This window comes from Nyctereutes procyonoides, unplaced genomic scaffold (assembly GCF_905146905.1).
Source record: "Nyctereutes procyonoides isolate TBG_1078 unplaced genomic scaffold, NYPRO_anot_genome, whole genome shotgun sequence".
In the NCBI taxonomy this organism is placed as follows: domain Eukaryota; kingdom Metazoa; phylum Chordata; class Mammalia; order Carnivora; family Canidae; genus Nyctereutes; species Nyctereutes procyonoides.
This window is the reverse complement of record NW_026575040.1, coordinates 5,220,212-5,245,251: the sequence shown is the minus strand read 5'-3', so window position 1 is coordinate 5,245,251 and position 25,040 is coordinate 5,220,212. Positions and strand designations below refer to the sequence as shown.

The 25,040-nt window shown below is 41.7% G+C and overlaps 1 protein-coding gene across 4 annotated transcripts in view; it reads left to right on the top strand.

Annotated features, from left to right (window-relative positions):
• The window catches only part of THSD4 (thrombospondin type 1 domain containing 4), a 575,779-nt gene that overhangs the window by 457,486 nt on the left and 93,253 nt on the right, over positions 1 to 25,040 (top strand). For all 4 annotated transcript variants that reach the window (XM_055320025.1, XM_055320026.1, XM_055320024.1 and 1 more), the window contains one exon: positions 9,009 to 9,213. In XM_055320025.1, the coding sequence (XP_055176000.1) occupies positions 9,009 to 9,213 (205 nt within the window). The remainder of the gene's footprint in view (positions 1 to 9,008; positions 9,214 to 25,040) is intronic.

The window sequence follows — 25,040 nt, the reverse complement described above, 5'->3', positions numbered from 1 at the left end:
AGCAGTGGTGAGAGTGGACATCCCTGTCTGGTTCCTGATCTTAGGGGAAAGGCTCCCAGTGCTTCCCCATTGAGAATGATATTTGCTGTGGGCTTTTCGTAGATGGCTTTTAAGATATCGAGGAAAGTTCCCTCTATCCCTACACTCTGAAGAGTTTTGATCAGGAATGGATGCAGTATTTTGTCAAATGCTTTCTCTGCATCTAATGAGAGGATCATATGGTTCTTGGTTTTTCTCTTGCTGATATGATGAATCACATTGATTGTTTTACGAGTGTTGAACCAGCCTTGTGTCCCGGGGATAAATCCTACTTGGTCATGGTGAATAATTTTCTTAATGTGTTGTTGGATCCTATTGGCTAGTATCTTGTTGAGAATTTTTGCATCCATGTTCATCAGGGATATTGGTCTGTAATTCTCCTTTTTGGTGGGGTCTTTGTCTGGTTTTGGAATTAAGGTGATGCTGGCCTCATAGAATGAATTTGGACCACACATTTTGAATAACGAGGGTTTAGAAAACATCAAATAATGTTTATTATTCTTGATTTAAAAAAAAACTAAGACATAACAGAAAAAATATATACTTTGGAAGGATTTCCATCCAAAAAGCTAAAATGAAAATGTTTAGGGTGTTAGAGAAAAGCTCCACTGAAAGAGAGAGAATGAATATGACCAAATCCAACGAATGAATTAATGATCACCAAGATCTTTACTACAATCCTGGCTCTAAGATGACACCATCACAGGCCTGTGCCCCCATCTTCCACCACCACCACCCACACACATACCCACAGCATCTGTAAGGCTTCTGCCTGAAACAGGCCACATTGCTGTTCTTGCAGGGGTCCACCCCACCAGCCAGGAAGTCATCCCTACTTTGCCTTCAATAGGACATCCTTCTTCGTTCCTTCAGAGTAACCTTATCAGTGTGCTTTTGCCCTCCATTCTCATTCCTTCTCTCCACCCAGGCCCCCTTCCCTTGCGCCCATCCAAATGTAGCTGTCTTGGTACATCTCAGCCTCCAGTCTCTCCATCTCCTCTCCATGCCTTTGTCTCCCAAAAACAGCATTTCAATGTGCTGTTCTCAACTCCACAGCCTTGGAGTTGAGTTCACTTAAACCCCCCAACTTTAATAGCCTGCCTTTTCCCTCTTCATCTCCCCAGCCAGCCAGCCAGCCTTCTCAGCCATCCCTGGAGATCACCCAGTGACATCCAAAAAGCACATTAACTCCCAAAGTTAATGCAGATGTCTAAGTATTGTCGTGAACAATCTGAACATAAAAGGCCTGCATAACTCACCTACATTTTTAAATGTTCCACAAAAATATTTTGAGAAGGGAAAGTCTATCTTAACAACAAAAAAGCTCATTGCTGAACCTAGCCCTCTGGTGTTTCTCAATAGTCATCCTTTAAATGTTCAACCACTATTTCCCGTTTCCCATCCCTAAACTAGTTGCTTAGGTGAGTACCCTTTTATTTACCAAGGCTTATAGGTGCCATCTTGTGGAAAGAAATGCAAACAGACATATTTGGAGAGATGCTGTGTGTCAAGGAAATGACAAGGATGCAAGCAAGAGTCTCCCTCACTGCCTTCTGGTTGGCACTGGATTCACCCACAGTTCTCTGAGGGCCTTCTGGTTAGACCCATGCTTGCAGACTCAGGCTACCTGAGCCCAGGAGGCCATAGAAATGAGGCCAGGATACAGGCAGCCTCTATCCTGGGGCACATTCATCAACCCAACTCATCATTGCCTTTTTGCTAATACTTGCTTACAGAACTTCACGTTATAGAATGTAGACAGTGTCTCTCTGCTCCTTTATGCAGGAAACTTCCTAGTCCTGACCCCTTGGCTGCCTAAGCCATAGCACTTGACAGACCTGCCCCACATGGTATGGGCCCTATAGAGTTTCCATACAACCTGACCAAGTATTTTAAACAGAATTCCCTTTAAACAGAGAATTTGCCATACAACTTTATATTTTAAAAGTAAAGTGGAAGTCTAGAGGTTTCTGCTATTCTATACAAAAATATATATAACTTATTTTTATAATAAAGCAGTTGTCATTGTCATAACTTATTCATCCCTCCTCCCCCATTTTTTAAAGATTTTATTTACTTATTCATGAGAGACACAGAGAGAGAGGCAGAGACAGGCAGAGGAAGAAGCAAGCTCCCTGCGAGGAGCCTGATGCAGGACTTGATTCCAGGACCCCAGGATCACAACCTAAGCCAAAGGCAGATGCTCAACCACTGAGCCATCCAGGTAGCTTCCCTCCATTTTAAGCCACTGGGAGGAAGACCATGTAAGTGAAGCATTGGCACTTTACAGTTTGGAGCACCCCCACTGTCCACAGGAAGACGGCCCTCATGGCAAGGAGAGTGGTAATTCTCTTAGAGCATGTAAAATGTTTCCCTCTTGGGGCTTCTTTCATCAGATTTGTAAACACTGATTCTCACCCAATTTGATCCAGCGAGAGTGCCAACATTTTCTTCCAGTTAAGTCACTGGGTAAAGGTGCTATTCTCTAATGAAACACGATGAGCAACTGAAAAGTAACAACCATAAGCTTGATTAAAACCAGATCACTAATTTCACAATTGCCTTCATTAGGGAAGCCAAAATACCTTTCATCCCATGGACCATTTCTTCTCTTCAAATGAATGACAATGTCAGTTTGTTTCCCATGGATTCCTGGTTCCAATTTAATTCTGTCTGCGTAGAGCAAATTCCTCTGACTTTAGACATGGCAAGATTCCTCACATCAGGGTGTATCTCTCTTTTTCAGAAATAGTTTAGCACCAAAAGATACCTTAGAGATGATCCAGTTGAGGGAGAAAATTGGTTCTATAACTTTGATCTCTTGATGCCTCAACCAGCTGCTCTTCTATTCAGTATAGTTACGAAGTACCTACTGTATACTAGGCGCCGTGCTCTTTCCAGTACATTGTCCTGCTCACACTGAAGTTAAGCCAAATGGCAAGCTTAAAGAGCCCTAGGATACTGATGGCAGTGTGGAAATGGATTGGTTTTGGGTTTGTTTTTGTTTGTTTGTTTGTTTTTAACTAGGTAACTAAGCATTCTTTGCTCATTAGCTTCTGACATTGACAGAGTGCTGTTTGGGTGCTTCTTTGGAACTTCCATTGTTCTAATGGTTCTGGGGATCTATCATGTTCTTCTGTGGTGTCCCATGATCTATGGATTATACTAGAACAGTAATTCTCAATTGGAGGTGATTTTGTTACAATGGGGACATTTGGCAATGTCTAGATACATTTTCATCTGTCACACTGAGGGGAGGGATGCTACTGGCATCCAGTGGACAGAAGCCAGGGGTGCCGCCAGCCATCCTATAATGCAGAAGATAGCCCCCACAACCAGGAACTATCTGGCCTAAAATGTCCCTAGAGTCATGGTTGAGAAACCCTGGCCACAAGGAAAAAGGTAGGAAGGTGACATGCTGAAATTCAGAAGCCTGTCTCATTTTGTATGTTGGAGTTCTGCATTTCTGCATGAGGTTTTGTTTGGAAAGTATGTTTTTTCTGCTTAAGAAAAAACACTTGAAGACTATTGAGGTAGAAGATGACAACTCTTTGCCTTCTGTTTTAAGGTTGAAACAGATTGGGACAAGTCATGTGGGTGGTATATAGGAAACAGGTGAGGGCGACCAGGGGTGATCAGCCTGAACCACAGTCTTGGCCACAGAGGGCTCTGCACATCTCCCTCCCACCTTTATGTACTACACTGAATCATGGGATCATGTCTGCCAGTTTAGTTCAGAGGTTGACATTTTTTCTATAAAGCACCAGATCATAAATATCTTAGGCGCCATGGGCCATTGTCTCTCTGTCGCAAGCATTCAACCCTGCTGCTACAGCATAAAATCATCCCTAGACAATAACAAATGAGTTATTGTGTTCCAATAAATCTTTATTTACAAAAACAGGTTGTGGGCCAGATTTGGCCTGTGTGCTGTCATCTGTCAACCCCTGTTTTAGACCATAAGTAAGAATCATGTCTGTTTTACCTTCATGTCTCCCTGCCTACACCTTATTGGCACATTGTAGGGGCGGCCTCAGAAAATATTTCCTGAACTGTATTGAGGGTCAACCCTGCAGGCACAAGCACTAGCAGATTTTAATGAGAAAAATAACAGGGGAAAGACTCAGCCAGCATTTCCCGGAGAATTTCTATGTATTATTTAACTGCTTTCCTATGTTGGACACTTAGGATATTTCTTTTTTTTTTATTAATAATAACAACTGTGATGAGCTGCCTCATACAGAAATCGCTGGTCTAATTTCTTATCATTTCCTTAGCATAAATTCCTAGAAGAAGAATTAGGGTCAAACAGTATATATTGCTAAATTGCCTTCCAGGAAGGTGGTATTGACATACATTCCTAACAGTAACAAGAGGGAGATATTTATCATTATGCAAAGGATTTCTTTCAACAGAATGTCATGAGTAAAAGTTTTGGCATCCATTTGTATTTCCATGAGTTAGCTTGCTGCAAATCAAGTAAGTTGGTGTTAGCTACTAATCATTTTAAGAATAACATTCTCCCACACTGTTGTGACAGCATGATTGTTAAGGCACGTTGTGTTACCTGTTGGTATCATCTAGCCAACCAGTTGAGGTTACCCTATCTGCTGTGCTTATTGAGTGAGCACACACAGAAACATCTGCTTCCCATTAGGGAATCAGAAGCTCCGCTATCTGCATGCCTGGCACCAGCCTACTCTGCCGTGATGTACAGAGGCTTCCTCTCTGTGATACCCACCACCAGAGATGTCAGGCGGATTGCTCATTTCCCTCAGGAAATTCCATTTAGGTTAATTTTGGCACACAATTGGGGGCAATTCGTGAGCAATTTCTCTTGTGATGGCTTGCAACGTGTAAAATTTTCCTACAACATGTTGCAGAAATCACTGGAAGAATAGTAAGGATACCTGATAGTTGTCCAGCTGCCTTTGCAACAGCAAGAAATGTCTCTTCTGAGCCACAGTGCATGGTAAAAAAAAAAAAAAAATGGAATAAAGGTAGATGGCGGAGCAGATATTCATCCTGTCTTTTTTCACAAGGTGCTGTTGGGGACAATAAGTATGAAAGGGCCACGCAGTGTGCCTTCCCTTTATGGCAAATGTTGGCTTTTTCTTAGCTCTTTGGATTTTTCTGACTTTCTCCTGATGATGGAATCTACTTAAAAATGGATAGATTCCAGATGAAACCTGGTCTGTGAAGACCATAATTAACAAAACCCCATGTTTTCTGAGAAGCCAACCTATTGCAGCTTTCTGCTAGGTACCTTCTATGTTTGCCTCAGTATGTCCTCCCAACATTGCTGTGAGACGATAGACACTGTACCATCCCAAGCCACAGATGAAGGACCCGAGGCTCAGGATGGCTAATTAACTTATTCAGAGATTAGCCCTCCTGAGGGGCAGAGCCAGCGCAAAACCCAGCAGTCCCTAAGGGCCCACTGGATGCACCCACTGATGGCACTTGGGTGGCACCACCGAGTTTGGAGACATAACTCGGCATTATTAAGTCATCCCCATCAGAGACCAACTGACCAGCTTCCTAATATGCAAGCCAGAATTCAGGACCCATACATTTCTGGTCATTGACCCCTGAAAGATCTGGATGGTAGTGGAGATGTTTTCAGCGTGACCCCAGAAGGAAGTGACCATCCAGCCCTGAGGAAAGAGGATGTCACCTTTTGTTCTTGGCAGCACTTGTTAGGCTACATGCTTCACTGAAGCCAGTCACCAGGCCATTTGGACGTCTGTCAGGAAAAACTGCTCCCCCCCCCCCCGCCCCGCCATGTCTAGATTCCTCCAGAGTGGCCATGCTATGCAGAAAATCTGGTGTGTAAGGGTGGCATTTGTGGAACTATGCAGAGCATTTTAATATACTATCTGTTTCACAAGATAAAATGACATTTAGTCTGGCTGTGGTTGTCTAAAGCCAACCTTGTGATCATCCCATTCTCATTGGGCTGGGGGCTGAGGATTCATGTGATGTCTGCCCTTGTCTTCGATGGCTCTCATTTATCCTTGAAATATTCCCTACACCCTGTTTAGAAGAGAGAGACTCACTAGACTGTCTCCCCACTCTGAGACCCTCTCCACACCTGCCAAAGTCATCATCCAGAACACAAATCCGAGTGTGGCCCTCTCTTTCTTTAGACATCCAGCAATTGCTGCTGCCATCAGATAAAATCTAATTCTTCATCCTGGCTACCAAGATTCTTTTTTTTTTTTTTTTATGATAGTCACAGAGAGAGAGAGAGAGAGGCGCAAAGACATAGGCAGAGGGAGAAGCAGGCTCCATGCACCAGGAGCCCGATGTGGGATTCAATCCTGGGTCTCCAGGATCGCGCCCCGGGCCAAAGGCAGGCGCCAAACCGCTGCGCCACCCAGGGATCCCCTGGCTACCAAGATTCTTAAACACTGCAGCTGAATTCTCCAGCCTGAGTTCATCCCTCCCAGCAACCGACCCTACACTTGAGCCAGGTCATTCCATGAGCATGCTTTCCTACTTCCTACGTGTTCTTTTTTTACCTGCATGCTTTGTGACAGTGTTTCCTTTACTGGATTGCCCCATGAGGAGGAGCACAGTCTGGGACAAACCAAGTCCGGGAAGAGCAGGAATGGAAAGGGAGGAGGGTGAGATTTTGCTAGAAGGCACAGGGACTGTGTGCTGACTCACTTTTCTGTCCATCTTCGCCATCAGTGACAATCAGAGGCATGTCCTTAATGTGGTTAGAATCTTGCTTTGGCAATTTGCGAGTTGGTTTCTTTCTTTCAAAGCGACGGAGAACCCAAGGGGTCAGAGATGGAAATCACGCATGGAAAACATTTTCCTTATTTTTCTACTAAAGTGCACATGGGGCAGGGGCAAGAAATATTTGAGGGAGGAGAAATACATAGCAAACATGGCATTTTGAAAGGTTAATTGGATGTGGATGAACACGCTGAGATGATGTTCTGTTATTGTCAGAAATAATGTTTTACAGAGAAGCTATTTGTGAAGAAAGACCAGTTGTTATTGATGGACTAATGTACACTCTGAAATATGGAAGTAATAACGCAGAGGTACAGGGGTACAGTGCCTTCAGAAAGATGTCAGTCAAGTGTGAGGTTGGAGGGAAAATCCTGAACACCTGATTTGACTCTGCATATAGAATTTGACGTGTAGGGCCCATAGGCACAGACCCAGGGTGATTTCACAAAATCCAGAGTGGATTTTGAGTGGTTTGTTGACCACTTTGCCCCCTGAGATATGGTCTGATGATTCCTCTTAGAATCAAGGACAAGGGGCACCTGGGTGGCTCATTGGTTGAGCATCTGCCTTTGGCTCAGGTCATGATCCCAGGGTCCTGGGATCGAGTCCTGCCTATGTCTCTGTCTCTCTCTCTCTCTTTCATAAGTAAATAAATAAAATATTTAAAAAATAATAAATTTTTTAAAAAAAGAATCCAAGGACCAACTCAAGCCTGTGATTCAGCAAACATGTGTCTCAAGTTTTATAATCCCACTCTGATTTCAAGTGTCATTCTCTATCCTCATGATCCACTGAACTGATCTGTCATTCGAGGACTTCATCGTGCAGACTCTAATCTGCGCCCTTCTATCAGCCCATAGAAATGTGACAGACTTCTTTCCTGACACCACACGTCCAAATTTTGGATTCAGGAAGCATGATCATGAGCCCTGGGGAATCAGCTCCAGAAGTGGGAAAGAATGGCATAAAGATAATCATCTTGCGCTTTGTTCCAAGGTTTAGTTTTTTTATTCAAAATAAAATTCCCCCAACAGAAAACATGAACAGAGAGGGGAAAGATAAAACTAAAAAGGTCTTATAATGAGTAATGGGAAGATTATTTTTTTGAGGGAATCCAGGAAGGTCAGTGGAGGTCTTTTAAAAGCTGATAAGGCTGCCTGAATGAGGAGCACCCCATTATTTAGATGCAGATCATCCAGTTTGTTGATGTTTCTGGCTGTTTTCTCCCTTCACCCTTCTATCCTGGGAAAAATACTTTGTGGGAGCCAAGCAAAATCCTGCTGCTCCACTCTTCAGAGCTACCATGACTAGTGAAGACCCAGATCTCAACCAATTTGATGTCATTTCCTAAGACACTGGGTCTCTGAGTACTGCTTCTGAGGATATTTTGTTAAGTGTTTATACAGTCTGTCCTTTAGAACACAGGACCTGGGGACAAACCCCAATTTTAGGTACAGTACTTATCATGGTCCTGAAGAACCTTATATAAAAATCCCAGATGGTGGGGTGGGGGGGTTGCGCCTGGGTGGCATTAAGCATCTGCCTTTGGCTCAGGTCATGATCCTGGGGTCCTGGGTTCTTGCTCTGTGGGAGTCTGCTTCTCCCTCTGCCCCTCCCCCTGCTCATGCTCGCTCTCTCTCTCTCTCTCTCTCTCTCTCTCCCTCTCATTCTCTCTCTCTCAGATAAATAAATAAAATCTTTTTAAAAAATCCCAGATGGTCTCTCCTCTCTGAGTCCATTAGGGAGATGGATTTGCTGGACAACTTCACTGTCCAACCAGTGTAAACAAGTGACCAGTCCTCACACCCTCTCTATTCCTTCTCTCTGCATTATTTTTCTCCTTATCATTCACCACCACCAAGCATACTGTTTGATTTACTTGTCATGTTTACTGTCTGTGGCCTGCACCCCACCCCTAGAGTGTGTACTTCACGCATATCTTAAAGAGAAGTTCCATACCCAGAGTAGCTGCCTTCGGCTCAGGTCATGATCTCAGGATCCTGGGATTGAGCCCCGTGTTGGGCTCCCTGCTCAGTGAGGAGTCTGCTTCTCCCTCTCCTTCTGCTCCCTCTGCTCATTCTCTCTCTCTCTCTGCCAAATAAATAAAATCTTTTAAAAAAGAAGAAAGACCCACCAATAGATCCTTCATCGCCCTCCCCCCCATCTCCCCCCATGCTCCTGTTCTGTGCTACAAGAGTCTTTTGTTTTCCACCTCTTTGCAGAGCATTGGCTGTGACGACTACCTAGGCTCGGACAAAGTGGTGGACAAATGCGGGGTGTGCGGAGGCGACAACACAGGCTGTCAGGTTGTGTCTGGTGTGTTCAAGCATGCCCTCACCAGCCTGGGCTATCACCGAGTGGTCGAGATTCCCCAAGGAGCCACCAAAATCAACATCACCGAGATGTACAAGAGCAATAACTATTTGGGTAAGCTTGGTCTTTTTCCAGAGGAAACCATCTGTCACTATTGGATGATTCACTTCTTCCCAGGATCGTGACACAGCAGTGTCCAGAGGTCCTTGGACACGGAAAGGTGCCACTGGGGAATGCCAAAGCACTGCTTGGCCTCCTCCTTGAAATGAGAAGTGTGGGTGGAGAAGAGTTTAAAGGTCCTTGCAAATAAATATTTAACATCTACACATTTAAGCCAGCCTGTGTTCCTTCCAAGAGAAACATGGTTATGCAATAGGTAATGGGCTAAATTGTTTCTCTGGAATGGGGGAGGCTCTTTGGAAAGCCAAGGTACGTGCCAGTCTTTGTTCTGTTGGATTTCAAGGTGGCCAGGGGCCATTGGTGATCCTGTCTGGAGCTTCATTCCCTATAGATCTGAAGTGAAAACCGTGTTTCCCTTCTATCCGCTTCATCAGCCTGGGGCAATGGGATGTGGATAGTATGTGTATATCTTCTGAACAGTTGTGGTTATTTTGGGCAATATCATCAATATCAAGAGGCCATTTTTACGTATTTTCCCACAAAAGGTTTGACCTCTGTTGATACTTCATTCTGGGTTGCTGGCCGATTGCATTTTATGCAAAGCAAATCGGGCCAGACAAATTAATTTCGACCAATTTCTAATTCATGTGAGCATGCACAGATTAGTTAACAAAGTAATATAAGGAAAGCAATTTCTTAAAATCATTTAGTGAACAGCCATATTCATTTTCATTTTTTAATTACTTCTTTAACAGGAACTAAAATAGCACAGACACTACATGCCAGGCACTATGCTCAGTGTTTTTCATGTACTAAGTTATTGAACCCTCTCAACAACCCTAGGGGATAGGACCTGTTCCCATTCCCATTTTATAGATAAGGAAACAGACACAGAGAGTTTATGTAACTTGCTAATGTCATACAGCGAGAAAGAGGTGGAGGTGGGATTTGAACCTAGGCATCTCCAAGCGGGGGAGTCTACCGAGATATAATACCCATGAGCAACTCTCAGAACTCGAGTTCTTCTGGTACACCATTGGCCTTGAAGCAGTCAAGGGATGATTAATGTCACAAATTTCAAGTACTAGGAACACTCCAGGAGATAACTCCAGATGCTGCAGCTCTTTTTTTCTGCACCCAGGGGAATGAAACCAAAATTTGCTTCACCTAGATTTATTGGCAGGAGGAAGAAAGGATGGCAAACGAGTCTCTGACAGAAGGCCAGTTAAAGTGGAGAGCCATTGTATTCACTCTAGCACCCTCAGGAGCCGCCAAAGTGGCAATAAGCCTAGTTTTCCCGAGTGATTTGTGTGTCATCTTCAGTTATGAGGAAATATTCTTTGTGTTTTTTTTCCTCTTTTTGGGATATTAGAAAATCCTATCTCCATAAACATCTTGTCTTCTAGAATGGAAAGTGTTCTTCAGGAGATTATTTGAAATGCCCTTGTGTTCAAATGCAGCAGCAAACAATGGCACTTTTTTTAATGAATTTTGTGTTGTTTTTAGTAAAATTTTCCCTTGCTCAGTTCAGAAAGCTGGTTTTAAGCTGCGCCCTCTGAAGATAAAAGCCTGGATGATTATCCACTGGATGTCTGAGTATGGGAAAGATAAACAGTCTTTCCCTTTCTTTTGTCTCAGAGCACATCAGTACATCAAAGCTTCATGGAGTCAAAAAGCCCTCTCCCCCTAAAAGAGACTCAATGGGAGAGTGACTCAGAAGGTCACATTCACCCTTGTGTGCCCAGAGACCAGTGGGGTACCTGAGAAATCTGGAGTCCATCGGCAATATTATGTGATGCCCTGTGGGCATAGGTGGGAGAATGGAAAGAGCAGGCTGTAGTGAAAAGAGGTCCCAGGGGAGATGATCGGGAGCTTCTGTCTGCAGAACTTAAATCACTTAAAGCACTTGGAATGCCCTTTTTTCCCTCCTTTCTTCCTTTTGTTATTGAGATATAATTCACTTATCATAAAATTTAGCCTTTTAAAGTGTATAATAGTTCAGATGGTCTTTTTCTTAAGATTTATTTGTTTGAGAGAGACAGAGCATGCACATGTGAGAGTGAGGGGAGGGAGGGGCAGAGGGAGAAGGAGAGAGAGAGAATCTCCAGCAGACTCCTTGCTGAGTGTGAGGCCCTACGTGGGGCTTGATCCCACAACTCTGAGATCATGATCTGAGCCAAAACCAAGAGTCAGACGGCCCACTCACTGGCCCCCCAGACACCCCAGATGGTCTTTTTCTCATCACAGGTATTCTCTTTACTTATTCCACCTATCCTGCTAAATTGTCTATTCTGTGAAGTCTGTATATTCTAAAAGTTAAATTGCATGGGATTGCATGAGATTATGGATAACCATTTAGAGTGTGGGTCTCTAGCTATCTTTGAACTGTTCAAGGACTATTTTTTACATTACACATTTTCAGGCACATAAACGTTTTTCAAAGAGACATGTGGTGGGTTTCTCTACAATTTTCCAGGTAATGCTGAGGGTTTCACTTGCCTGACCTTGTATTCCTGGCTAGGAAAACTATTTTGTATAAAAATGTGACTTAATCCAGAAAATCGATTTGGCTATTTGTTCCATAGAATAGGCAATAGAGAGGAAATGAATATTCAAATTTGTATCATTGCTTTCAAAAAAATCCAAAAATGTTTAAACGTTTTCTCAGTTGCCCTATTGTTTCCCAGAATTAGCTTTAATTATTTGTAATACAAATCAAGCCTTTTCTTATTAAACACTTGGTATCTTTTAATGACTAACTCTTCAAACTTCATAGAAATAGAAAGTAGGGGAACCTTGGTGGCTCAGTGATTGAACATCTGCCTTCGGCTCAGGGCATGATCCTGGGGTCCTGGGTTCAAGTCCCGCATGGGGCTCCCTGCAAGGAGCCTGCTTCTCCCTCTACCTATGTCTCTTCTGAATAAATAAGTAAAATCTTAAAGAAAACAAGAAATAGAAAGTAGATTTCAATGAAAACAGAAGGACTTGTATTATTAGTGCTGGAAAAGATGGTCCTATCACCTCATTTTAAAAGATTTTTTAAAACCCTCAATATGTGAGTGCTTCTCTCAACATGCCAGTCACTAGTTACTAATAGTAGTCATGCTTTATGTATAGTAAGCATTTCAGTCTCCAAGTATTTTGACGTACGTGGTCTTCTGATATTTCAAACTGGACTTTCTTTACTTTGCATGCTTCAAGAAAGATCTAGACTTCCTAAAGATGCAATTATAGAGTGAGGATATGAAAACCAACATTTAAAAATCAGAAACTGGGCACCTGGGTGGCTTAGTCCATTAAGCGTCTGCCTTTGGCTTGAGTCATGATCCCGCAGCATGGGGTTGAGTATCACCTTGGGTTCCCTGCTCAGCGGGGAGTCTGCTTCTCCCTCTGCCCTTCCACCTGTTTGTGTGCACGTTCTCTCTCTCTCTCTCTCTCTCTCTCCCAAAAATAAATAAAAATATTTTTTAAAAAATAAAAATCAGAAACTACATATGTAGAAGAAGGAGGCATACAACCCCCAAATTTTGTCTGATATGTAAATAGTGGTGGTGCATTCAACCTGACTCTGAGTTTATGGCTTAATTTGGTTTGACCATCACACCAAAGAGACCCATGTGGACCCGGGGCAGCAGGCCAACTCTGCACTTTACGATGTTCACTATTCTCTGAGCAAAGCTGCAGAAACCGTGACCTTTTATGGTGCATAGACTTTAGGAGATGGAATCTTTGTCTCATTTTAGGTTGGAAACCAATGAAATTCTGCAGACTTGAGTTCTGCTTTTCAGTGTTTATTTGAATTTGTTCACATGGTCTGAAATATAGGCTGGTTGGTGGATTATAGATTCCTAGATATACATCTTTTTAATGGAAAAGACTTTCAAACCCATGTATCTGCTAAAGCCTATGTATTCTCCTTTTGCATGTAAGCTGTTCTGAACCTTGTTCTTTGGAAACAGAAAGTTAAACCTAATTTTATTAACATGATTGGCATTTTATATTCCTTACCTCTTCCTTAATAACGAGATGTTGTAAAATTATTCTAGCTGAAATATCAAAGTTGGCATAGTTCAGCTAGCTCAGTTTACTAATGTCAATATGTAACAGTTAAGAAATCAGACATAAAAGCATACCAAGCAAAATTGATTCTACAGGACATGTTCTACCGCCAACATGTTACATTGTCACAGAACCTTAGACTTGGGAGGAATTTTTAAAAGATCTATACCTTTTAAAAATAAACTGGCAATACTTTTACTGTTAATCATGTTTTCTTAAACGTTTGAAATAATCATAATAATGGTCATACAAATGTAAGACAGCCTATTTTTTAAATACTCCAATCTTTCCCATAAAGAGCTGCTCAACTAATAAATTAAAGGTTTGCAAATGATAGATGATCCATGACACATGACAATCAATCCCCAAGATTTTTCATACATGTTATAAAAATTCTGAACAATACAAATGATATAGAGCGAAAAGATGAGATTCCTTCTTTGTGCCAAACCCACACCTGGTCCACTGCCTTCAAGTGTTAAGACAGAAAAATGTCCACTCTTCACGGTTCTGTGTGGAAGTACAAATAAAAAAAGTAGTGGTGCTATACATACTCTTTGCAATTTGCTCTTTTATTTTAATATTATATCATACCTTTTCATATTACTGCATAAAGCTAATTCATTATTTTCTGAGTACAGAGTATTCTATACATCAGATTTAAATAGTTTCCTATTGAGGGATGTTTAAATTGTCTCATTCTCTAATATTGCAAATAATACGTTTGATTTGTGGTTCAAGAAGGCAGGCTGAGTACATGAGTTGGTTTTTTTCTCCTTCCTCCCAAGATTTCATCAAAATCAGCCTAAAGGAATAAGACAGGATATAACCTACAACCACCAAGAAAACAAGAGAACGGGTGTCTGTGAAATGATTTTAACAAATTTCTGGAACAAGTTTCTGAAAGCATATGGAAGAATGTTCACTAATAGAGCAGAGGAAATCACAGCTGAGGAAGCAGAGAGGGATGGTGATGAGGAGGGGCCAGCCTGCACACAGAGCCCAAGAGCCTCTGAGTCTGGGGACAGCAGATAAAATGGACAGTGTGAGGAAAGATGGAAGTGAAAAATAGTGAAGTATATGAACACACTTCCCTCCACACATATTCGGAATGCTGGCACCACCATCCTTATCCAAAAGCTGATGAGAACTAGGGCATGGTTGTGAGAATTGGTACCCAAGACATCAGTTTGTGGAGTTGGGGAAAGAAGTGGCTCAGTAACTGGCGCTCCGTTCTCTCACCCTCTAAAAGTTGGCCAGTATGTACCAAGCTCTCAGGCAGCCTTCCCATTGCTTTCATCTTAAACATCAATGGATATAACATAAGTGGACAATCAGGGGTCAGTAGGCATTTTTCTGAAGCCTATAGCATGAAAGAGAAAACCCAAGATAAATAACTGGAAAAGCTGTTTCTAGAGGAAACAGAGCAAATTCTTGGAGTAGAAAACCTAAATAAAGGTCCTCTTACAAGTAATGCTGCCATGAATATCCTAATAGGTATATCCTTTCATGCTTACATAAATATTTCTGTAGGATAGATTCCTAGAAATAGAATTTGTAGGTCAAATGGAATGAACACTTGTAATTCGGAGAGATGAAGCAAGATTCCTCTTCAAAGTAGCGTACCGGTTGATGCCGACACCAACACAAAATATTATGAATGTAGTTAACTTTTACTGTATCTTCTTTGTTTGCATTTTCCTGACCACTCATTTTTATTGTGGTTTGCACTCCATGAATTTGCTATTTTTAAATTGTGTTTGTGGTTTTCTTACAGATTTTAAGAACTCATATAAGTTAGGAATAATAACCATCTTCTCATATATATAATAGTTTATCTTGTGTTTCAACTATGCTTATGATATCGGTTTCTCTGTGGAGAGAAACTTTAATCATTTTTTGTCGAATCTGTCAATCATTTTTTTATAGCTAGTGGATTTTGTTTTACTTAAGAAGACCTACCCACCTCCAACATTATAAAATTATTCTAATATTTTCTTCTATTATTTTTATATTCATGTGTATATTTAAATATTGATTTATCTGAAATTAATTTTTGTGTGTGGCATGAGGTAGCGATCTTTTTCTAAATAAACAGTTGTTACAACACTGCTCATTAAATTTCCCCCACTAATTTGAAATGCCACCTCTACCACATATTAAATTCAAATATATGTAGATATACTTGTGGATTCTTGATTCAAGTCCATTGATCTATTTGTTTCTTCCTGCTTTGGTACCATATTGTTTCCAGTATTGTAGTTTTATGTTTTCTTTTCTAGATCAACTTTCTGTTCCCTCCCCAATTTCCTACCCAAACACTTTGTTCTTCTCCTAAATTTCCTTGAGTCTTCTTGTATGTTTGTTCTGCATACACTTTACTTTTCTAAAAAGATTCTATTTGTTTGAGAGAGAGGAAGAGAGAGAGCACAAGTGGGAGGTGGGCAGAGGGTGAGGAAGAAGCAGACTCCCCACTGAGCAGGGAGCCCAGCATGCAGGCTTGATCCCAAGACCCTGAGATGGCCTGAGCTGAAGGCAGACTCTTACTGACTGAGCCACCCAGGCACCCCCATTCTACATACACTTTAAAAACAGCTTGTAAAAGCCCATAAAACTTCTGTTGAAATTTTAATTTAAATTGCAATGAATTTATGGATTAATTTGAAGAGCAAAAGAAACCTCTTCATAACATTGACTCTTGATTCAGGAGTATAGGGCATCTTCCCATTTTGTGTTCTTCAGTAAAATTTCTTTATCAAGACTTTCCATATATGTCTATTAGGTTTATTCGTTGGTATTTTAGGTACCTTATATTTTTTGCTAATATGGTATCTTTCTTTCCACTATATTTCCAATTAGTCATTCAAGTATGTGTTAAACCAGTTTATTTTAGATTTATTTTCTACCTGAACATCTTGCTAGAATCATTTAACAATTCAAATAGTTTTTCAGTTATTTGACATGGATTTTTCTAGATGGAAAAATCTTGATATCTATAGATAATAATAATGTTATCTTCCTATGATGTATTCTACTTCTTTTTTTTTCTTAAGGATTTTATTTATTTATTCATGAGAGACAGAGAGAGGCAGAGACCTAGGCAGAGGGAAGAGAAGCAGGCTCTATTCAGGAGCCCAACATGGGACTCGATTGTGGAACCCAGGGATCACATCCTGAGCCGAAGGCAGAGGCTCAACTGCTGAGCCCCCCAGGCATCCCTATATTCTACTTCTTATTTCTCTCTTGGCTTGTGGCACTTACAGGCTCAGACCTCTAAAAAATTTTGGAATAATCCAGAAGTTTGGGATAATAATGTTAGTGGGCTTTTTTATTTTGTTCCTGACATTCAGAATACTTCTAATAGATGTTTGCTGAGTTTTCTGATATTTAAGTTTTATCAAAGTAAGGAACTTTTGGGCAGCCTGGGTGGCTCAGCGGTTTAGTGCTGCCTTCAGCCCAGGGCATGATCCTGGAGACCCGGGATCGAGTCCCACGTCGGGCTCCCTGCATGGAGCCTGCTTCTCCCTCTGCCTGTGTCTCTGCCTCTCTCTCTCTCATAAATAAATAAAATCTTTAAAAAAAAAAAAGTGAGGAACTTTCTTTCTATAACCAGCTTTTAACAATCTTTATTTGAACTTGCTCTTGCTTCTTTTTTCTCCCAGTTTCTGATTTTCCTAATTTCTCAATTTGCATTTATAAAACTAGTGAATATTTGCTTATTATAGATATATTAAGTGGGTTTCCTCCAGTTGCTGCAATGGCCTGAATGTTTATGTCTCCCTCAAATTCATGTATTGAAATCCTAGCCCCTAAGGTGGTAGTTTTAGGAAATGAGGCCTTGGGAGGTAATTAGGTCATGAAAGCAAAGCCCTCAGGAATTGGAATTAGTGTCCTTCTAAAAGAGGTCCTGGAGAGATGCCTGACCCCTTCTGCTGTGAGAGGTTATAGGGAAAAGACAACCATCTAGGAAGCAGATCTCTATCTTACACTTCCCAGCCACCAGAACAATGAGAACTCAACATCTGTTGTTTACAAGCCACCCAGTCTGTGGTATTTTGTTATAGCAGCTTGACTGGACTATGTGACCTACATCTGTTTCTGTAACAGGCCTTTCCTTCAGATGGAGCAGACCCACAATGGTGTCAGTGTGCTGACAGGTCTCCTCTGAGTGTATATGGGCAAGGAATAGATACACACGCACTGTCTCTTAGAGCTATGCAAGGATTCAGTAGGATAATGAACGTGAAGCATCTAGCATGCCAGACCATATTTTCCCTACCTTGTACCAAGACTCTGGTTTTCCTTGAGTATAAAATTTGCTACCTTTCTTCTTAGACATCAAAAGCCTTACTTAATTATTCTAGCTGTATCCTTATGGCTTCTGCACCCACTGTCTTTCTGAGAGTAGTTCCTTTCCCCCCATAGGACAAAGAGAGATACAAAAGTGGATATGTATGTTCAGCCTCTCCCCTGTGCTGACCTCATTCTAATCAGAAAATGGCTTCTGTAAGATACACAGTTGTAATTATGGGTTCACCCCTTCCATCTCAGACTTCACCTTGGGCTTTGAGTGCCTTTTGCTGCTCTACTCCTATCTACCCTTCAGTCCTTGGCTCTGTCTTCCATTTATAGTCTAATGCTGGCCACTGAAACTGCCCTTTGCAGAGCTACCATTCCTGGCTGGAATGCTCTGGGACAAGTCCTTTCCACATAAATGAATTAAGAAAATAACTATGTTTTGTGGAGCTGTTGACTTTAAGTGAGATGTTGAAATATACGTAAAATACCTACCATCTTAGAGGTACTCAATAACTATTCCCTTATCTTTCTAGACGAGTAGATCTCACTCTGGCTGCATGTTGGAGTCACAGGAAGTATGATATTTGAGGCCTATTTGAAATATACCAATGGCTGGCTCCCACCTCCCAGTTGAATTGCCCTGGGCCACAGTTTGGGTATCAGATTTTTTAAGTTCCCTAGAGGATTTCAAAGTCCTTTCAGGCCAAAAGACCATTTCCATATTACAATGAGTCTCAGCTAGGAGCTCTTTTGCCCCTCAACCCAAAGATAGGCCAGGGATGCTGCTAAACATCCTACAATACACAGGATGGCCCCTAAACAAAGAATTGTCCAGCCCCAAATGTCAATGGTGCTAGATGAGAAACCCTGTCCTGTGTGCTGACTTCAATCCCTTTAGTACTAAAGTTTCATGGGTCACTTACTTAAGAATGGTGTCTAAAATAGAATAATAAATGTCAAGGTGCTATTGGAACAACTATTCTACCTGCCATTAAGTTTGCATTTATCAACTCACTATGAATTCTTAATTTGCAATCCAAGCTCCCTCCTTCCATTTCCCTTCAATATTTCACTCAACCTGTTGGCCATGGGCCCAAGTTGCAACCCCAACAACAGAAGTTCCAGCTTAGATCACCTTCCTGTAGCCTGCCTTCCTAGCATTCAGAGTCCTTGCTTGCTTTCTTAATACATGGCAGAAGAATAAAAGACCCAGAAAAAGAACAGCAAATAATGGGATTTTTCCTTCGGAGTTCCATAAGACTTTGATCATATATCCAGTTTGGTACTACCATATTTTACTGTAATTTATCTATTCACATACCTGTGCTCTTCCCAGTTGGGCTGTGTACTCCTTGAAGGCAGACAGTCCAGCCTTAGATATTCCTTCTCTCAAGTACCCTTTGTGTGCTAGCAACCGCACTGAGTAGTGGGATACAGAAATCAAGGCTCTCCTGAGGCTACACTGTGCTGTGCAGCCCATTTTGGGGGCCTGTGCTCAGACACCTTTAACTCACCTTGATCATGAGAATCACAGACCTCACTCATGATACTTGAGTCCCATGTTACTTCTAGGCTGTTGGAATCCTGGATCCTCCTCCTTCGTGTAACATGGCACTCACGCGACTAGGGAAAGGGGGTGGGGTATTATATCAGCACCTGCATTTATAGCTGAGGACACTGAGCCCAGCATGGTTGAGGACCTGTTGAGGTGAACAGTTTATAAATGGTTGAATCAAGGACTCAAATCTAGGCACTGTCCTTGACCTATATTCTACGTATAGGCCTAAGGCCATTGACAAGAAAAACATGGCTGAGGCATAGGAGGTAAGGGAGAAATTGTGCCTTATCCCTCCTCCCAGCAGTAGAAGGATGTATTCTAATTCCTCCTGCCTCCACACTGTTTCATCCCTCCCCCCACTCCTGCCTCCAACTTGATAAGAGCCATCGACCTGCCTACACACCAAGAGCCCTTAGGCTACGTTGCCATGGTTCTATCTTAGTCACTAGACATTCACCATCTGCCTTAGCAGAGCTCTTCTGAAACCAGCATCTAAAGGAACATCCAGCTTTTAAAAAAAGTGGAATAGTTTGGAGACATGAAACATCATGTGTTTCTTTTTTTTTTTAATTGTAGCAATATATTTATAATTATATATATATAATTTATCACTTTAATGGTTTTAAGCACATAATTGAGTGATATTAAATACATTCATGATGTTGTGCAACTGTCACCACTGTCCATTTCCAGAACTGTTTCATCATCCCCAAAGCTGTACATAATAAATGATAATTCCCCATTTCCCCCATCCTAAATCCCTGGTAACCTCTGTTCTACTTTTCCATCTCATGAATCTGCCTATTGTAGGTACCTCATACAAGTGGAATCATAATAGTATTTGGCCTTCTGTGTCTGGAATATTTCTCTTAATTTAATGTTTTCAGGGCCCATCGATGTTGTAGCATGTGTCAGAAATTTGTTCCTTTTGGTGTATGATACCACATTTTCTTTATTCACTCATCTACTGATGGCCGGTTGGGTTGTTTCCACCTTTTGGTTACTGTGTACAAGTAACTGTTCAAGTCCTGGCTTTCAGTTCTTTGGGGTATGTACCCAGGGGTAGAATTGCTGGGTCATGTGGTAAGTCTGTGTTTAATTTTTGAGGAACTGCCAAACTGTTTCCCACAACGGCTGTACCATTTTCTGTTCCCACCAGCAACACATGAAGGGTTCCAACCTCTCCACATCCTCGCCAACACCACAAGCGTGTTTTTAAGAGTATTTACGCTGATGATAAGACATGCTTCCATGGTCTGCTTTTGGGCATCAGAACGGAATGCTGAGATGGGCTTTGTGACCCTCCTTGGTTACCTGGGCAGGTAGTGGCACTCCCAGGAGATGGTCCAACAGCAAACACCTCATGGCTGGTGTTCCTCGTCAATGCTGGCATGTGAGAAAAGATGATCACTGAGTATTTGATTTTTTTTGTTTGGACTCAGCTCTCACCTTTCCTTCATCAACAGGCTTTTATGATTCCTGTCCAAAACCAAATTTTTGCAAAGAAAGATCCTGTGGCCAGAGAGACTGTGCCGTCTTGTTGTGATTTGGGAAAATGCTGTTGTTTGTGTTAGCACTCCTGGACTTAATTTTGCATTACATACTTTCCACCTGGTTTCTGACAGAGCACATGCCTTTGATTTCACAAAGCTCTGCTGTCCTTGCATCTGTTTATGCAGACCTTCTTTTCACTTCTGCAGCCATTCTGCCTTGAAAAGCTTTCAGATACACTGGAACAAAATGAAATCAATGCTGCCCCACTCCCTTATGTTCATTTGTTACCCATTTTCTGCCTTTTAGTTAGCACCTAGTTGCCTGGAAGTAGAAGACTGAGTTAGCCTGGGTTTGCCTTTTGCTTTATGGGAAAGAGTTAAGCTGTGAGTTGTGGTTTTTTTTTTTTTTTCTTTTAATTGCATCATTTGTCACAGACGTATGCAGAGCGCCCACACCTGCTTTTCTGTACCTAATGGGATGCTTTCCTGAAATGCAGGAAACAGCTGCTGAGTGGGCTGGGTCTTGGATTTTTATGGAAGTGATTTGACAGCTCCGTCCCTGCAGGCAGAGTAGGATTCTCCCCCAGCCCACTCGGGGCAACAGCACCTCCGGAGAACATCTTTAGCAGGGCTGCTAATCGCTCCCAGGTCTCCTACCTGGATTGGGGCAATAACTCAGAACCCCTTTTCTAGGAGTCTGGCATGGATAATGGCTTCCCAAATCTCCCCATTCACTTTCCCACTTGGAAGTGCTGCTAAGCTTTCCCTCTTTGAATCAAAGTCTGGCTTTTTGCAATGTGTTAAATCAGTGAGCCTCCACATTAGGGATTTAATACAAGATAACGAAGAAATATCTAAGGTTTTAAACAACATTTATGAAATATAGTTGACTTCATGAAAGAGAAGTGACAACCAAGAAAAATAGTAACTTCAAGGCTTTCTTACCAGCAGTTGGAGCTACCCATCCTTGGCTGCTTCAGGGTCATGCCGTCGTTTGGGATGTCCCTTACTTTCTCTCAAGGGTTAGAGCTTTGGAAATGGGAAATCTGCCTTCTAGGACTGTCCCCCAGCTCTCTCAATTAGGAGAAATTGACCATCCTTTTCCCTTCTGTCGTTAAGCAGAATTCCAGTCTTCTGAATTCCAGGATTCTGCTCTTCTTCTCGCTAATAAATCCCTGAAGGGGTGAGCTTGGAAGATAAGCCTCTATTCCTCCCACTATGGGTTGCCTCTATTAGCTCTTCTCTGGCTGTGTTAGCCAGGCATCACCAGCTCTCAGAAGAACTTTCCGCATCTCCTAATTCTGCCCTTTCCCCAAGCCAGACACTTGACTTAGAAATTCCTTGAATTAGAAATCATATAAATCTCAGTTTGGGAACAGTCTACTGATTCTGAGTTCTAAGTCAATATTCATGTCCTTCCTTGGAAAACAGCCTTTCCCTCTCCCACCTTCCACTGTGGCCTGACAGTCATGCCTATATTTATTATGTTTTGGAAGCATAATTTGTCTCTTCGATCAGTATTTACTTCTCCCTTGATCTAGTAGCCATATAATCTGATTAGGTAAAACATTGCTCTTTATCTGATTTGATAGTCATAAAAAATAGTTAAACGTTTCAGTGAATGTCTATAAACAACTACTGTGTGCAATGCACTGCAGAGTCCTGAAGCTGAACAATGCATGGCCTCTGCCCTGCAGGCATTTACACTCCAGTTGAGACTCCTCTGATGACTTTGGGAAGAGACCCAGCACTATGGGAGTGCAAAGTGCAGAGAAATTACTTCTAACGGCATAATCTGAAGAGAAGCATGAGGAGGTGGTTTTTAAATTGGGCTTTTAGAGCAGGGATTAGCAACCTGGTTTTAGAAAGGGCCTCTGAGTAAATATTCTAGGCTTTGCAGGCCATTTGGTCATTGCTGCATCTACTCTGCCGTCATAGTGAGAGAGCACCATGGACAATAAGTGGGTGAACAGGTACTTCCATGTTCCAGTGAAACTTGATTTACAAAAAAGGCAGTTGCCAAATTTGACCCCCATGCTGTAGTTTGACAGCCCTTATTTTATAGGATGGATAAGCTTTTATCAGAAAAAAATAGGGGAAAGAACATTCCAGTCCAAAGGAGGAATATGAGCTACAGAGGAGGAAGGGGGAGGCATGTCTGGGCACGACATATTATAAATAAGCGAGGGCAGCCTGGACTTGTGAGGCTACAACTGTAAGATGAGGCCAACTGTGGAAGACCTTTCATTCCAAACTCCATCCTTTGGATTAGTTTTTGGCCAGTGGTCAGCCACTGAAGATGCTAGACAGAAGGAAATTTGCAACAGAATCATACCTCTGCTCTAAAGACATTTTTTTGGCAGCTGTAGGGAAGGGTAGGAACCAGTGAGCAACTGTTTCAGAAAGGCCAGGTCTATACCAAGAGTCTGAAGACGGGAAATGACTGATAAACAAAGATTTTGGCATATCAGTGGGCTCAGTGATTCCAAACTATAAACTGAACCTTAATTGAAAACTCTAGTTTAAGCACATTTCTTTAATCCATGACTGTAGGCTAAACCTCATGTTATACAAAAACATAATACACATCAAAGTATCGCTAGATCATAGAATGATAAAGTGCATTTGGCATTTTGAGATGATCTGAAGCCAATGAAAGTAGAAGGGACAGATGAGTAATTTTAAGAGTTGGAAATGGAAGTGATCCATCCTACTTTAAAAGACAAAGAGGGGGAGATAATATGCAAAGGAAAATCTGAGTTGTGTTTGAGAGAAGCTAAATTTCTTCCCTCTTCTCTGATACAGCATTCTGGAAACCTAACTCAGTCTCATCTCCCTTGTTGGTGAGCTAGGTGGTCATCTTGACCCTCACCCTGGCAATGACCTAATGCTTGCAGCAAGCTCTCATCAGGCAGCAGCAGAGAGCCTGTCCCCATCCTTCGTCAATGCTTTGTTTAAATTGATTTTCTCTATTTTCAACTATCCCAAAAACATTATATGTCTGATAAGTTCCCAGAATTGCTGCAAGAAGACCAATATCAGCCCTTAAAATAACTTTTTATTAGTCTAGTAGAAATTTGTACTTCAAAGAATCTAATCGACTGATTTAAGTTCCCTTCTGAATGAACAGTCCACATTGTGGTTAGTTTCTTCGTTACTTATAAAAATGTGAATGGCTAAAACTAACTTGGACTTTTAAGTAAAATCAGCAGTCACCAGTTTTGCTGGCAAAAGTACCCAGAGTACATTCTCAAAGTCTCAAACATACAAAGATACAACATCTTAAACGTTGCTATACAAGCCAGATCATGCAGGTTGTACCAACATAACTTTCTGGCTCTGCGGCCTTCAGCCAATTACTTGGCCTCTCCATATATTATTTGCTTTCTGTATAAAACAAACTGACAATAATATTGATGGGTTATTGGGAGAATTAAGTACTACTGGTAAAGCACTTAGCACAGGGACTAGAAAGAAATATTTACTCAACAAGGATCAGATATGTGATGATCACTATTTTTATATATGAAGCAGCCCAGGATTGAATGCTTATAGAGCTGCATATTTGTGCATTGAGATTTTATCTGGACAATAAATACCTTTCCAAAAGCAAAAGACCTTTCTTCTAACCATATCAAGCCAATAGGAAAAGCAGTTTTATGGCCTCTGCTCTTTTAACTGATAGTGAACTAGGTCAAGAGGTGTTTGGGCTCTATCCAGCCACTGTGGTGTCCCCTGACTCAGCTCACCGTCTTGAGATACTACCAAGGTATTCATAGACACAGTCAGGTGATCCACGCTCATTTTTCAGGTATGGGCGAGGAACAAGGAATGGGCTTTTAGACATTCTAGCTTTTAATGCGAATACTGACTTTATGTAATGCATTAGGCCTTTAAAATATCCAGCTGCATCTCAAAGACCCACAGGACAATGAGATTTCTACTGTGAGCTTGGAAGAGCTGAGGGCATGGACCCTCAGGGTTGCCCAGCATGGGGACTCCCAGAGGCCCCGTGACACAGACCCCTCCTGCAAGGGTGTCAACCTGAAGTCTTTATGGGCCTCCTGAATTGATTACAATTAATTAAGTTTAACTTTTCTTCACAGAGCTTTATCTCCCCTTCTCAAAGCCCAAGTGAGAAAGAAATGCATGTTTAAGTGCAGAAAACCTAGCCTCTGGCCAGAGCCATCAACTGGCCTAACACTTATTCATTTGTTAAATAAGCTTTTTGTTGAAGTATTAAATAATAATACATAGAACTAGTCCTCAGTTCAAAATCCTACAGTTTTGATGAATTTTCACAAAGTGAACACACTACAGTAACTAGTACCCAGATTAAGATATAGAAGTGTATTGACATTCCAGGGGCCCCTTAGAGTACTCCCCTCTCTGCCACTAATCTGTCCCACCCC